The sequence below is a fragment of the Aotus nancymaae genome, unplaced genomic scaffold (assembly GCF_030222135.1).
Source record: "Aotus nancymaae isolate 86718 unplaced genomic scaffold, 86718_ANA_hifiasm-v0.15.2.pri h1tg000049l, whole genome shotgun sequence".
Taxonomy (NCBI): domain Eukaryota; kingdom Metazoa; phylum Chordata; class Mammalia; order Primates; family Aotidae; genus Aotus; species Aotus nancymaae.
In genome coordinates, this window is record NW_026988463.1 from 23,286,475 (window position 1) to 23,302,528 (window position 16,054).

General features: G+C 45.4%; 1 protein-coding gene across 1 annotated transcript in view; it reads left to right on the forward strand.

The window, feature by feature from the left end:
• The window catches only part of LCMT1 (leucine carboxyl methyltransferase 1), a 69,745-nt gene that overhangs the window by 26,733 nt on the left and 26,958 nt on the right, over window positions 1–16,054 (forward strand). The window contains exons 4-5 of the mRNA XM_021672324.2: window positions 247–323; window positions 11,794–11,855. Coding sequence (XP_021527999.1) covers window positions 247–323; window positions 11,794–11,855 — 139 coding nt within the window. The remainder of the gene's footprint in view (window positions 1–246; window positions 324–11,793; window positions 11,856–16,054) is intronic.

The following is a 16,054-nucleotide window of genomic DNA, read 5'->3' on the forward strand; positions in this document are numbered from 1 at the left end:
GACTCCTCTCTGGACCTTACCTTCTTACCTGGCCGACTCCTCTGGCCTCCTGCCTTTTTACCTTCCTCTGTGCTTTCTTCCCTCCAACCTGTTCATGAATAATTTGAAAAACATATCTGCCCATATCAGCCCCCGATTGAAAATCTTTAAACACCCTATTGCTGTTAGGTGCCTAGTGCTTGGTATGTGGAAGATGATCAGCATATGTAAGAGTGAAGAAATAAAGAGTATTGTGTTTTTCCTCAGGATGAAGATCTTCTCCCAAGTAAATATTTTGAGGTTGACTTTCCAATGATCGTCACGAGAAAGCTGCACAGCATCAAGTAAGTGTGATGTGGCCAGAAGAATAAGAACCAGGTAGAATTCAGACCCAGCTCTCAGGAGGTGGCAGATCTGAATGCCAGAGACTTCACTGTAGGGTGCTGCCTCTTTCACTGCCCCCCACCAACTTTTTTTTTTGCCCTGGGACTCTCATTTCAGCATGTTGTACAGTCTGCAAAATGCAATATACTTTCCCTTTTTACCAATCATAGGCTCTTTGGCTCCCCATGTAATTAAAATTAACACAAGGCCAACCAGATTTCCTAGATGGGGTTTTTATTTTTGGGGCTTATACTCAAGCACTAGGGAGACAGCAGAGTGGCAAAGACTGTCTGGTTGGCTCCCTGAAGAGACTGGCAGGGATGTTTTTATTAGTGAAGCATGGAAATTGACATCAGGGGTATGGTAGGCAGGCTGAGCTGAGCAGAGCACGCGAGTGGTAGGGGATGCGGGTCCGAATATATGGTTGCAACGGTTATCTTGATTAATGGGCCATTTGGTGGTCTGGCTGGCGGCAACAAGACTGTCAATCAATTGTTCAGTGTTCCTTCCTGAGCTGGGACACTCCATAACCTTGGTTTCATATTTAGATTTCCTAAGGCCAGTTCCTGGAATTCTTTAAGTAGAAGGCATGGTTAAATATGAAGAAGCGAGCCCATTCTATTTCTGTTCTATCGTATTTCCCCCCGAGAGATTTCACCCTCTGTATTCTTAAGGAGAAGGGGGTGAAGGTCTCATCTTCTGAAGCTACTTCCTGCTGAACAGGGGTGTCGTCCCTGCCTAACTTCAGGGGGTGGGGAAATCTCTCACTGACTGTTCTAAAGACCTGTAGGGACTGGGATGCTCCTGGGGTGGTATGGGTTGGAATCCTTGGGCCATCATTAGCTTGACTTGGAGCTGTTGAAACCTGAAAGACACAAACTTGACCAAAAGGTTAAAAACACAATACTCTGAAAGTAATAGCAATCAAATGACCACTTAGGGTTCGAAGAAAGGTAAAAACCATCTCATACTTTGTAGGTATCCTCTGATTGAGCCTCAGATGGCTTGAATAGTAGAGTTATTAAAATTATGTGGCCAGGTAGCCTGTTGGTAAATCTTTATTTTTATTTTCTTTTGGAGACAGAGTGTCACTCTGTCGCCCAGGTTGGAGAGCAGTGGTACCATCATGGCCCACTGCAGCCTCACCTTCTGGGCTCAAGCGATCCTCCCACCTCAGCCTCCCGTGTAGCTAGGAGTAAAGGCACATGCCACCAAGACCACCTAATTTTTTTTCTTTTTTTGATATTTTTTGTAGAGATGGGGTTTTGCCATGTTGCCCAGATTGGTCTCAAATTCCTAGGCTCAAACAATCCACCCACCTTGGCCTCCCAAAGTGCTGGGATTATAGGCGTGAGCCATTGTGCCCGGCCTTGGTAAATCTTTTGAATTTGCAGTTTAACCAATCCTGAACTGTTAACATAAGAACAACAGATGTGGTTTATTACTACACATACCCCCCACCCCTACCCCTTGTTCAGTAAGAAGACAGTCCTGGGCAAATCTGTTGTCTAAGACAGCATTTTTGGCTAGGGAGTGCAGAGAGGCTTGACGTCCTTTTATGCCTCTGCCTAAACTAGTCGCCAGTGTTTCAGGGGTTTGTATTAAGTTTCTGAAAGCTCCCTCACAGAATGCAAAGCCGTCCCAAGGGTCTGCTAAGGGGCAGAGCCACCCCAAGGGGCTATTCCAACTGCTGCCAAAATTAGCCCTATTGCCCTTTTAGATTTCACATGTGTAATATTATGAACTGTTACTTCACTGGGACTTAAAGTACCTAACATGCATTCCTCATTGCATCATACATTATCCACACAAGGGCACGCTAGTGCAAGTAACAGAGAGGTGAAATTGGCTGAGGGGTAGCTGTTGGTCAGACGGTAGTCTGGGTGTCCACAAAGGAACAAAATACCCCATGGGTGCACAAACTCACACAAGGCAAGAGGAGTTCAGGTGAGTGACTAAGGTTTGGAGAGAGGTATGACTGTTTTGGCATGGGGGAAAAGATAGCCTTCCTGGGCCCAAGTTTGATCAGGGTTTTTCTTTACTGCTAAGAGAAAACCTGGCAGGATTTCAAAGTAGGCGGCTCAACTTCTCTTTTTTCCTCTCTTTTTGGTGACTGAAGCATTTAGCAGTTCAAAGAGGTTTATACATTCAAAGGAAAGGGAGACACTTAGGTGTAGCATGAGAGGTGCAGAGGTTATTTTAGGTTTCTATACCTCCTTTGTGAAGTTAGTAGTTGAGCTTTTAGGGAATGCAAGAGGCAGTCCCTCTGAGCCTGGGGATGATGGTAGTATATCCAGCAGTTGGACAAATTATTACCTGAAGCTGTAATGCTGGAAAGGTTGACAAGAGAGAGTTTGTTTCTCATCTGAGTGGGTCCAAGCCTACCCTGTGCCCCGATGGGGAGGAGTAGGAACAAAGTAAAGAGTAGCATTTTTATACCCAGCAGGGAAAAACGAAGTCTTTACCCGAGGGAGGAGGCTGAGCAAAGCGACAGAATAATAGTAAAACAATTAGCAGTATAAGGAAAATTACTGGACTCAAGATCTCTAACCATATTACTTGTCCGATGATGAATTGGCTTTTTTGAATTTGAGGTCTTCCACAGGTTCTCAGGAGTAAGATGGGCCTTCTGGGTGCGTCTGGAAACATTTAGGAGAAAGGATTTCTGATTGGGTGAGGTGTACCCAGGTGGGGATTCCTTGTGACTTGACTATGGTTGGAGTGGCCAGGATCACCTAGTAAGGGCCCTTCCATTTAGGCAAGGGGTGGTCCTCTGGGGAGCCCTCCCTTCGAGCCCTCCCTTCGACCAAATCCAGGACTTGGTCTCCTGGATTAACTTGCAAAGGGGTTTTCCCATCCTTAGTGGGGACTGGCAGGATTTTGTTTCCATACTCTGAAATCACCTTTTGAATCTGTCCTAAATTGATACTGTAATTTTTGATTGAATTCTTCACCTAATAGGAGGTCAGTAGTGAGGAAAGACCTCTGGGAGATCATCTGGGAAGAACTAAGTCTCAGGCTGCATGAAGGGGCCCTGTGGACTCTAAGAAGCAACAGGGAGCGTCTTAACCCAGGGCTCGGGCGTCTCCTGACAGCTTTGCTAGGGTTGTCTCAAGTGTATGGTTCATCTTTGTAACTTTCCCTGATGATCGGGGTGCCAGGATGCTGCCAGTTCATAGTCTTCCTAGGGCTGTGGAGAGGCCTTGAGTCATATTAGTCATGAAGGAGAGCCTATGACCACCCTGAGGGGACTTGGGGAGTCCAGATGGAGGAATTATTTCCTTTAGTGAAGATTTACAGACTTCTACTGCTTTTTCTGTATGTGTAGGGAAAGCCTTGACCCATCTTGTAAAAGCATCCACAAACACCAGGAGATAGTTATACCCTAGATTTGTAGGCCTTTGGGTTAAAACTGCCTGCCAGTCTTCTCCCAGTTAAGCTCCCCTGTGTTGAACCGGTTTAAGTCAAGAGTGGGGAATTGGATGGGTTTGGGGATTATTCTGGGCACACAATTCACGGGCAAAGATTACTTGTTTTACAATTTTTCTCAGTTCCTTTCTGATGAATATTTTATGGACAATATTCCATAAAACACCTCTCCTTTAATGTGGCATCATGGAGATGCTTAATAAGTTTCCACTGGTCAGTTCGCAGAATAAAAATCTTGTCACCATCTGTGAACCATCCAGCACTGATTTCCTGGTATCCCTGCCTCTTAGCTTCCTCTTGCTCTTGCTGTGAGTATTGTAGGTGATTAGGAAGGTTAATAGGGTCTGTCATTAAGGCCAACGCATTGCTGGGCTCCTGTAACCAGGCTGCCTGTTATGCAGCCCTATCAGCCCTATTTCCTTTTCTAATGAGGGACCAGTCCCCCGGTGACCTTTGCAGTGAATGACTGCCACCTGGCAGGGAAGTTGTGCTGCTTCCAGGAGAAGTAGGATTGGATCCTTATGTTTACCTGGGGAATTTTTAGCTGTTAACATTCCCTTTTCCTTCCATATGGCTGCATGGGTACGCAGCAGGAGAAACCTGTACTTTGAGTTGGTGTATATATTTACTCCCTCCCCTTCTCCCAGTTGTGATGCTCTGTTAAGGCCACTAGTGCTACTTTTTGTGCTGTTTTGGGGAGGAAGAGCTTTAGCTTCTGTAATCTCCTTTGGGCTTACTATTGCATGTCCTGCCTTTTGGGTTTCCCTCCACAAAGCTACTGTCATCAGGATACCATCCTGCCTTTGCATTATCAAGAGGCTTATCTCATGAGCCAAGCCTGCTGGAGTGTGTTCTTTGGGCCCTGTGCCTTGATGCTGTGAGCCCTTATCATCTGTGGTTAGGAGTGAGGTTGCCATGTTCAAAGTCTGACATACCCTGAAAGTAATACCCAGGGTGTCTAATAAGAGAGCTTGATAGTTGATCAGCCTCCCTGCAGTGAGCCAGTGGTGTCCCTTGGCTTCTAACCCAGTCTGAACCTAGTGGGAGTCATAGCTTCTGTATATTGTCCCTGTGTCAGCTTGGATGCTTCACTAAACAGCAGGGCAGTCGCTGCCACTGCTCTTCAGCAGCCAGGCCACTTCTGTGTAACTGGATTTACCTGTTTTGAAGAACGAGCCATTGACTTCTGAACAGGTCCTAAAGTTAAAGACTCCCAAAGCTATTCCCAGTCTCTCACAAACATAGAGGGTAAATGGTTTTTCTCAGTTGGGGAGTCCAAGGGTGAGGGCTTGACCCAGCTCAGTTTTTAGGGCTTCAAAAGATTGTTGACATTTCTTCTCCCAGTACAAAGGCTTTCTTTCTTCCCCTTTTAGGGGCTCACATAGGGGTTTAGCTGTCAGGCCATAATTTGGAATCCAAATATGATAGAAGCCCACCATTCCCTAGAAACCCTGGAGCTTCCTTTTTGTTTGTAGGACTAGCAATGAAGTGATTGCTTTTTCTAGCCCACAGCTAGTGTTCAGGCTCCTGGGGTCAGAATGAACCCCACATATCAAACCTCCTGTAAAGAAATCTGGGCCTTGGATGGGGCAACCTTGTATCACTGCTCAGCCAGGAAACTCAAGGTTTTAATGATATGAAAATCTGAATCCTGCCATGTCTGGCTGACAACAAATCATCCACATATTTTAATAAAGTCTTGTTCTGTAGGCTTGGCTCCCTGCATTCCCAAAAAGGTGGGGACGAGGCCAGGCGCAGTGGCTCACGCCTGTAATCCAAGCACTTTGGAGGCCAAGGCGGGCGGATCACCTGAGGTCGGGAGTTCAAGACCAGAAAGGTGGGGACCTTCCCGGAAGCCCTGGGGAAGCACAGTTCATGTGTTATATGTGGCTTCCCTACATATCAGGGATTTCTCCATTCAAATCAGAAAGATACAGGGATTCGGTATGGAGATGGCTACACAAAAGAGAGCATCCTTGAAGTCTAGTAGAGTGAAAACTGAGCATCTCCACGTATCTGAGCATGGTGTATCTGAGCAAGTTTGGGACCATTGCTGGCTGCATAGGAATGACTGTCTTGTTACCTACCTTCAAGTCCTGCACAAAACTGTATTCTCCGTTAGGCTTTTTAACAGGGAGGATCGGAGTGTTGCCTGGGGACTGACTGGCAGTGTTTAATTAGCCGTTGCTATAGGAATTTATGGAGTAATGGCTGAATCCCATTCAGTGCCACAGGTTTTAGGAGGTATGGTTTCCTCCATGGGTAGCCCATCCCAGGCTTCAGATCTGTCTTTACTGGGGGAATTTGATTAGCCTGTCCTAGGACTGAAGTGTCCCATAGGGAGGGGGTGACTTGATCCTTGCTTTCTTTGGGAATATTTGCCGTCTCCAGTTCCTGTCCATCTAAGAGTGCTAGCAGGTGGATTCCCTGTTCTGGCTCTGCCTCTACCTGCACTCTGTCTTCTTCCAGGGAGATGGTGGCTCCCATTTTGCTTAATAAGTCTCTACTCAGCAATGGAGTAGGACATTCTAGGGCATACTGAAATGAGTGAGAAATAATCCTAGACATGGCCTCAGGAGCAAGAGGGAAAGTTAGTTTTCTTACCTTAGGACACGTCTATTCCGGTTATCCTGCAGTTGCAATTGGAGAGGGGTGAATAGGCAGGGTCAGGACAGAACAGGTGGCTCTGGTGTCCACAGGGAACTCAGTTTTCCTACCTGCCACGTCAAGGGTGACCCAAAGCTCCGTGGTGTGGTAACGATGGAGTATGCTGCAGTCAGAGGCAGGGTGCTGTCAGTTGGTGTGTATCAATCTCATCTGAAAGCTTGGTGAGGAGGGGAGGCTGGCCAGAGTTGCCTGCCGGCTTTCCTGTTTTAGTGTGGTCAGGGCGGCCCCTCTTCCAGTGACCCTCCGTCCTGCAAGATGCACATTGGCTCCATCCAAAGTCAGCTGTCTTTGATGGGTTGGTCTCGTGGGCCTCCTAGGGTCACCCTGAGGTGGTGGATGAATTAGGGCAGCCAGAAGCTGTGCTGTCTTGGCCAATCTCCTCTTCTCATCTGCCTTCTCTGTCTAGTCCCTGTTACTGAAAACCTTAAAAGCCTCCTCTGCCAAGGTCAACAGAAGGGTCTGGGGTCTGGCCTCCAAATTTTCCTTAATTTCCTTCTAATGTCCAGAGCTGACTGAAGGATCAAATACACGGCACATGATGCCTCCCCTCTGCTGCCCCTGGGTTTTCATGGGTGCATTTCCCAAGGGCCTTAGGGACTCGATTGAGGAAGACTGCTGGAATCTCCTTTCTCTGGGTAAGTTTCTCGACCCTGTCATAGTGTACAGGTTTTACTATATATTCCCTTCTTCCTTCAGTCAGGCAGGTAACAGAGTGGCTCCTTCTAGCTTTATTTAGGTTTTCTTCATAGTCTCACTTGCATGGAGACTATGCCTGGAACTGCATATTGGGGTTTAGTGACCACCTGGCTATTGGCATATTCCTTAGCCTTTTCAAATATGCATTCCTTTTCATCAATGGTGCAAAGTGACCATAACATCCTGCCATGTCAATGAAAAGGCGAAATTTAGTTTAACAAATTCATCTCTAAACTTATCAGGATCCTCTGAAAATCTACCAGAGTTCTTTACATGGTCCTAGATCCACCACCAAAAAAGGAACATGCACCTTTGTCATTCCCTCGTTTCCATTCATTTTTCTGAGGGGAAAACAGCTCTGGGCAAGTGGGGAAGCAAAAGAGGGTGCCAGTTCGGAGTCTGATCAGAGCGCTGTTGGGGACAGCGCAGGGGCTTCCCTCCCCGCGAGGCCTGCTTAAGGTAGGGAAAGAGTGCCAGGGGTCTGAGCCTGGAGGTCTACTTCCTCAGGTTCCTTCAGGAGGGACCTGGAAATAGGAGCCACACACACCGGACAAGAATCCAGCAGCTTTGGGTCCTAGTATAATTTCATAAAAGCTTGTACCTAAGTATCTCTCCCCATTTCTCTGTCCGTTCACAGAATAGGTCCGGCTGTAACATAGTGTTGAAACTAGTAGATCCACTTCCACCCATGGCTATGTTTCTTGCTCTAATGTGTGCTAGGGCAGATTTTATTACAGAGGAAAATCAGTTTCTTTTTTTTTTTTTTGAGACAGGGTCTCACTCTGTCGCCCAGGCTGGAGTACTCTGGTGCAACCACAACTCACTGCAGCCTCAACCATCTGGGCTTAAGCTGTCCTCTCACCTTAGCCTTCCGAGTAGCTGGGACCACAGGCAGGCACCCCCACTTCCGTCTCATGTTTCCTGTTTTTTGTAGAGGTGGGATCTTCCTGTGTTTCCCAGGCTGGCATTTCTTTTTCTTTAAACTGTCCGATTTGAATTCCTTCCATTTAGAAATGATACCTCCCAGACGTGAGTCTTGGAAGATGCCTGGGGCATTGCCCATGACTGTACCTCCTGTGTCCGCTTATCTTATTAAAGGGCTGGGGGCAGGGTGCAAGCACAGGCATCAGGTGAGGAAAAGAGAGTTGAAGTGCTCCTAGCCCTGCACAGCGCAATACAGGTCACACAAAAGGGCCGGCGTGGCCAGCGAAGGGAACTTCTCCCCAAAACCGAGTGCTAGCTTGGATGGTTTCTTTTTTTTCTTGAACCTTACACCAGGTCCAGGTTCTGCTGACCAGTGTCCTGCGCTAGATAGTAACCAAATGACAGTCAATAAGATGTTGAATTCAACACACAGAAAGAAAAAACAGATCAGGGCATGAGCCCCACATGCTGTCAATTCTCCCCACAGAAAGGCAGCACCCAGAGTCCATAGGCTGGAAGACTGAACAGACCCAGAAAAACTCACAGGCTTCCCTTCCCACCGGGTGTGGCAAAGGGAGGGAAAGCACTGACAGACTTGAAGATGACAGAGGCCAAAGCCAGGGCGCCCAATAGTTCTCACCAGCCGTGTCAGTCCATCCTGCATGGGTGTCTATTCAGGTCGAGCCAATGAAGTTAAAAGTGAAGGAAGGAAAGCAGAAAGGAAGAAGAAGGAAAATGACGACAAGTAGGGGACACGAGGGAAGGGAAAGCGTTGTCTGGGGCGGGGGCGGTGAAGAGTCTCACGGAGGCCAGAGGAAAACTCACCAGTTGCTGCTGCAGTGCTGAATCAAAGGGGCTGGCTGTTCATCCCCCACAGAGGGGTCGCCACCCTCCGGCTGCTGGCTCACAAGCCTCCCCTGCGGGGAAAGAAAATGCTCCTTGTGCTCCTGCCTGGCTCACTAGAGAATCTGTTATGGCGCCAAGCAGATTTCCCAGACAGAGCTTTTATTTGGGGGCTTGTGCTTGAGCACGCAAGGGAGACAGCGGGTACACGAGGGCTCTATGGCTGGCTCCCTGGAAAAGCCGGGAGAGACATTTTATTAGCAAAGCCTGGAAATGGACATCAGGAGAGGGGCACGTAGGCTGGGCAGGGCAAAGCATGTGAGAGGCAGGAGATGCGGGTCAGCATATCTGGTGGCTGATGGTTATCTTGGTTAATGGACCACCTGGTGGGCTGGTCAGCGGCAACAAGGCTGTAATCAAGCTTGTTTAGCTCGAGGCCTGTAGCCCTCATGCAGCCCAGCACAGTTTTGAATGTGGCCCAACACAAATTCATAACATTTCTTAAAGCATGAGATTTTTTTGCGACTTCTTTTTTTTAAGCTCATCAGCTATTGTTAGTGTTTTGTTTTTTTTTATTGCATTTTAGGTTTTGGGGTACATGTGAAGAACATGCAAGATTGTTCCATAGGTGCATACGTGGCAGTGTGATTTGCTGCCTTCCTCCCCTTCACCTATATGTGGCATTTCTCCCCATGCTATCTCTCCCCAATTCCCCACCCCCCGCTGTCCCTCCCCTCTTTCCCCCCAACAGACCCCAGTGTATAGTGCTCCCCTCCCTGTGTCCATGTGTTCTCATTGTTCAGCACCCGCCTATGAGTGACAACGTGCGGTGTTTGATTTTGTGTTCTTGTGTATTGTTAGTGTTAATGTATTTTATGTGTGGCCCAAGACAATCTTCTCCCAGTGTGGGCCAGGGAAGCCAACAGATTGGACACCCCTGCTATAAATCAGTTACTGAGTGTTCCTGAGTGGGGACACTCCACAACCTTGATTTCATGTTTAGATTTCCTAAGGCCAGTTCCTGGGATTCTTTAAGTAGAAGGCCTGGTTAAACATGAAGAAGGAGCCCAATCCCATTCCTGTTCTTTCTCATGACTCACCATCCATTAATGCGTTTCCTGGAACATTTAAAAAGTGACCTCATGTTTTCATAATCTGAATTTTGATGTGTCTTTTGTTTACTACTTTATTCCGAGGGTGTATAGAAAGTTACCTGGCGTTGGCCAGGCACAGTGGCTCATGCCTGTAATCCCAGCACTTCGGGAGGCCAAGGCTGGTGGATTGCTTGAATCCAGGAGTTCGAGAGCAGCCTGGGCAACATGGTGAAACCTTGTCTCTACTGAAAATGCAAAAATTAGCTGGGCGTAGTCGGTACCTCTATAGTCTCAGCTACTTGGGAGGCTGAGGTAGGAGACTCTCTTGAGCCCAGGAGGTTGAGGCTGCAATGAGCTATGATCATACCACTGCAGTCCAGGCTGGGTGACAGAGCGAGACCCTGTCTGACAAAAAAAAGTACCTGGCTCAGAATAGATGTGCAATAAATAGTTTTTTTTGTGTATGTGAATGAATGATGATTGGAAGACTGAAGTTAGTTATTATATATGAGATATTATGGGGGCCATTCCGAGTCCAGTATTAAGGAATTTACAGAGTTGCAGATGACAAGTTTGCTAATGTGTGCTGAGAGCTTTTGTAGCCTAGTACCATTTTAAGTGCTTCACTTGGATTGTTTCATTCAGTCTTCACAGTACACTCATGAATTAAGTGCTGCCATTATCCGCTTTTTGCAGATAGGGAAACTGAGACTTAAAGAAGTTAATTTGCCCAAAGTCACCTATCTAAGAAAGAGTGGAGCTGAGATTCAAACTGTGACTTCAAGCTCAAGGTCAAGGCATCTGAATAGTTTTAACTATAGTCCCCCCTTTTAAATTAGTCCTTTAAATAAAACCCTAATTCTTTTAAATTAGTCATTTTTAAATTAGTCCTTTTAAATTAGTTGTTTAAATAAAAACCTAATTCTTATATTGAAAAAAATGTGAATAAACATTGTTTCAGCTTGTCCTTTAGAAAAGTGTGATCCTTACAAATTGGAAATAATTTTCAAGCTTTATTTTTTTCTAGATCCATGAAAATAAATTTTTACCCTTTCCTAATGTATTTTATATTAAATATGCTTTTAAAGTGATAAATGGCAATTCTGATGCTCTGGGAACTGCAAAGTACTGGCTGGTTAGAACTCTGAGTGGAATAAGCGTAACTGGCCCCCGGAGATGGTTTTCTGGGATGGAAAGTGTGTTGGTGTTTGGCAGTGGTTGTTGGGATATTGATGCATATCTGATTTATCATTTTTTGCATATTCTGGATTGGGGGAGTTACCACATAAATATTACAGAACTTTAAGTTGTGTAAGAGTCAATTCTTCTGGCTACCTGTAACAAATAACAGGTACCTTAAAAAGTTTGATTGAGAATAGGCAGCAAACTAGAGATGGCCCAAAAAAACATTGGAACATTTGAAACATTCTTGTTAGGCTATCTTTAGCTATTTCTAAGTCTAATTATTTCATGATCGGTTTGTGATTTGTGTCCTGATCATGAGGTATTTAGGCTTAGAAATAGTGTAATGAAGTACTTAGATTTAGAAATAGTATAATGATGTTACCTGAGACCTGTGTCCACTGAAGGTTTACTGTGTTGGCTTAAGGGTCCAAAGTAATTAAACTGAAGCCCTTTTTAGAGGGGCCCTTGAATAGTAGCAAATATATATTTGCCATTTTGGTAGTGAGTGTCTGCATTTGTGTGGTAAATGAGCTCATGAGTAAATTGAGGAGCAAATAGACTCATCTTTCTCCTCTTTCCTGTCTTCCCATAGATGCAAGCCTCCCCTATCCAGCCCCATTGTAGAACTGCATTCAGAGGACACACTTCAGATGGGCAAGTATCAACCTCATGCAAAATGGACTGTATTAGTATTTTTGCTTCCCACCCCCTTTTTAAAGATGGGGTTTGTGTTGGTGGTGTGTGTGTGTGGTGTTATACAATGTATTGTTAACTGAAGAATGATGAGGTTCAAAAATTTGGAAAAGATAGCTTGCTTTCTTATAGAGTGTTGCAGCCTGTAGGGTGGCCATTCTAACAGGCTGGGAAGCACAGCCTCCTGCCAGAAGCCAACAACAGACACTCTGAAGGAAGGGCAAAGGGAGGAGGAATTTACGCTCAGCTGGGTGGGCGAACATACATATTTAATAAGCTATAGGAGGAGTCATGAATATTTATGAAGGGAGAATGGTGTGCATGTGCAGTTGAGCTTCACACCCTATCATAGGTCCCATGTACAAAAAAACGGCAGTGTAGCATGATCCAAGGGTGGAGGTTTTGGCCCTCTGACATCAAAAGGTGAGGCAGAGGACGCAAAAACCCGCATCTGGCCAGAACCACTCCCTGGTCTGTGGTTTCTTATCAGGAAGGAATGCTGGTTGATTGTTTTGAAGTTGCCAAAGGGAGGGACAGCAGTCAGGCAGCTGGTTGGATGAGAGTAGCAGCAGAGTCTTTTGAAAGGGCTGGTTGCTATTTAGCCCTTAGGGAAGAACGCCTGCAGGCAGTTAGTGAGCAAGGGGTTTGAGGAGTCATCTGACCTCCCATCCCCATATGGCCAAGAACTCAGTTTTCAAGGTCACTCTGGGGTCCTCTTGGTTCAGGAGGCTGGGGGTCTTAGAATTTTATTTTTAGTCTACAGTAGACCTCTGCTGATACATTTACACTTGTGTCAGGGTTACCATGAGGGAATTTTCAATGACTTTCTATATGACTCTTCTCAGATGTCCTTGGGTCACTAATCTTCAGTCTTTCTGTAAAGACCTTGAAATTAGTTGCCAACATGTGAAAAATAAATTTCTCATTAAAAAATCTCGATTTCTGGCTGGGCAAGGTGGCTCATGCCTGTAATCCCAGCACTTTGGGAGACCGAGGTAGGTGGATTACCTGAGGTCAGGAGTTCGAGACCAGCCTGGCCAATGTGGTGAAACCCTGTCTCTAAAAAAAAAAAAAAAAATCTCGATTTCTAGCTTTCCTTGGAAAAATCAGAAGACGTTGTAACATTAGGCCATGATTTCTACAAGGGAACATTTAAATAGTGGCTGCCTCAGTCAGAGGAGTTGCCCATCCTCCAGTTCTGTCCCCACCACTCTCTGGCATCTTACACATGACCTGCTTCACAAATCATTTCTGTTACCTGTTTGACTCTGGCAGTCAATTTTTCCCCCCAGTTTTTTTCCCTCAACTTTTAATTATGACCGTGTCTAACAATGCTTTTCTCATTTCTGAGCCTTTCAAATTATGGATAAGTCTCCACCACAATCTTGTGTTGTTTTCAGTTTTTGCCTGAGAGAAGTTAAAGGGGTTTATTAGTAATTCAGGTCAGAGAATGTCCAGCGAGGACGGCCTTCACCAGTGGTCAGCACAGGTAACACTGTAGGCATCAGGTGACTAGATGAACCAGGTCCTTTTATTACAACAAATAGGGACTTGCAGAGAGGGAAAGTGTTGTCTGGGGCGGGGGTGGCAAGGAGTCTAGGTTTTTTCAAGCCTGTTCCTTTAAATTCTTCCAACCTCTACCCATTACCCAGTTCCAAGTCTGCTTCCATATTTTCAGGTACTTACAGCCACAGTCCCACTTCCCAGCTTCTCAGTACTGGTTTTCTGGCTTACTACCTTGTTTTGTGCTTCTGTAACAGATTACCTGGGACTGGGTACTTTATAAAGAACAGAGACTTATTACAGTTCTGGAAGCTGGGAAGTTTGAGGTTGAGGGGTCCGCATCTGGCAAGGGCCTTCTTGCTGTGTCATCCCATCGAAGAAGGTAGAAAGGCAAGAGAGTATGACTGTAGGAGAGAGGTGAAGGGGTGCAGACTCGGAACCCATTCCCACTTCCATTCCCAAGATAATTGCATTAATTCATTGGGACTCAATCACCTCTTAAGGGTCCTACCTTTCAACACTGTTGCATGGGGGATTAAGTTTCTAACACACGAACTTTAGATGAGACACATTCAAACCATAGCACCCTAACACTGGGTATTGTGATTTTAAAAATTTTCTACCAGTCTGGCCAGGCACCTGTAATCCCAACATTTTGGAGGACTGAGTCAGGTTGATCACCTGAGGTCAGGAGTTCGAGACCAGCCTGGCCAACTTGGTGAAACCCTGTCTTTACTGAAAATGCAAAAATTAGCTGGGTATGGTGGCAGCTAATCCCAGCTCCTCAGGAGGCTGAGGCAAGAGAGTGGCTTGAACCTCAGGGGCAGAGGTTGCTGTGAGCCGAGATTATGTTGCTGTACTCCAGATTGGGTGACAGAATGAGACTCTGTCTCAAAAAAAAAAAAAAAAATTTTTTTTTTTTACCAATTTGGTAGTCCAAAATGATGCCCTATTATTTTAAAAAAATTATATAACTTCGAATGCTAGTGAGATGGAGCATCTTTCCTTTGTTTTATTGGCCTTTGGGGCATTTTGTAAATTTTTTCATAGTTTGTAGTTTCTTTCCTTTTCAGTTTATGGGAACCCTTCGTAACACAAACACATAGATGTGTTCTTTGATAAAGGTCTGTTGTCAACTTTTTTTAATTGAACTTTTTTCTCATTCTTTTAACTTTGTGTCTCATGTGGGTAAATTTTTTAGTCTGGTTCTTTATAGTTTTTGATTTTACCATCGTGCTGAGAAAGGAGAATTTGAATAAAAATGAAATAAAAATGTGAATGAAAATTTGGGCAAACCGATAGGTGATCATAAAACTGATAAAAAATATTTGTTAAGAAATGACCTTGTTTTATCAAACCTACAAGGCTGTGACAGTTAGAATCACCATTATTTATTCATCAGTAAGAAAGAAAAAGTACCGACACTTAAGCTGACACATCACCAACTGTTAGATGCATCCTGATTTCAGAAATGTTAAAATGTGAAAGGATGCACCTTAGAATTGATGATATATTTTTTTAAGCTGAAATCTGCCTCGGGTAAAAAATCAGAAGTGTACAAATGGGCACATGAAGAGTCAAAGGTGTTTTGAAAAGGAAGACCTAGTGTGGTGTCTGACGCCTGTAATCCCAGTGCTTCAGGAGGCTGAGGCGGGAGCGTTGCTGAGACTACCTAGTGAGACCCTGTCACCAAAACATAAAATAAAATTACCTGGGCATGATGCTGCACCCCTGTAGTCCTAGCTACTTGGGAGGCTGAGGCGGGAGGAAACCTTTAGCTCAAGAGTTGGAGGCTGCAGAGAGCTGTGATCGCACCGCAACACTTCATCCTGGGTGATAGAGTGAGACCCTTTCTCTCAAGAGTAAAAAAGGAAATTGGGTTCTGTTATTCCCTTGCTTAAAACTCCCTACTGGGTAGAACCCATATTGTTCATTAGGCCTCTATGTGCCTCCTGATTTTACTTTTTTTTTTTTTTTTTTGAGACAAGGTCTCACTGTTGCTCAGGCTGGAGGACAGTGGTGCAACCACAGCTCACTGCACCCTTGAACTCCCGGGCTCAAGTGATCCTTCTGCCAAAGTCTCCGGAGTATCTGCGACTACAGCTGCGTGCCGCCACACCTAGCTGATTTAAAAATTTTTTTGTAGAGACAGCGTGTCACTATGTTGCTCAGGTTGGTCTCAGACTCCTGGGGTCAAATGATCCTCCCGCCTTGACCTCTCAGTGTTGGGATTACAGGCGTGAGCCGCCAAACCTGCTCCTGATTTTCCTTTTGACCTCAGTAACTGTAGTCTAGCCACACAGATTTTTTTTGCTGTTCTCTGTGCCAAGCATATTCTTTCCCTCAGTCCTTTTCACTTTCTCTCCCTTCTTTGCTCAGTGGGCTCCTTCTCATCTGCTCAGCTGCCACCTCCTGAGAGAGGCCCTCCCTGACTACTAGGCTAAAGACCCCCTCCCGCCAACCCCATGCTGCCTTATGTCACACTCTTCTTTTTCTTTGAGTTTCCTTGTAGTACTAACCACTCCCTGATATAATCTTTATTACTCATTTATTTAATGATTCACTTTCTCTCTCCCTCTTCTGCCGTGTAAGCTTCCTGAGAACAGGGACTGCTTCTTTTTCACCACTGTAACCCCTGCACCTAAAGCAGTGCCGAG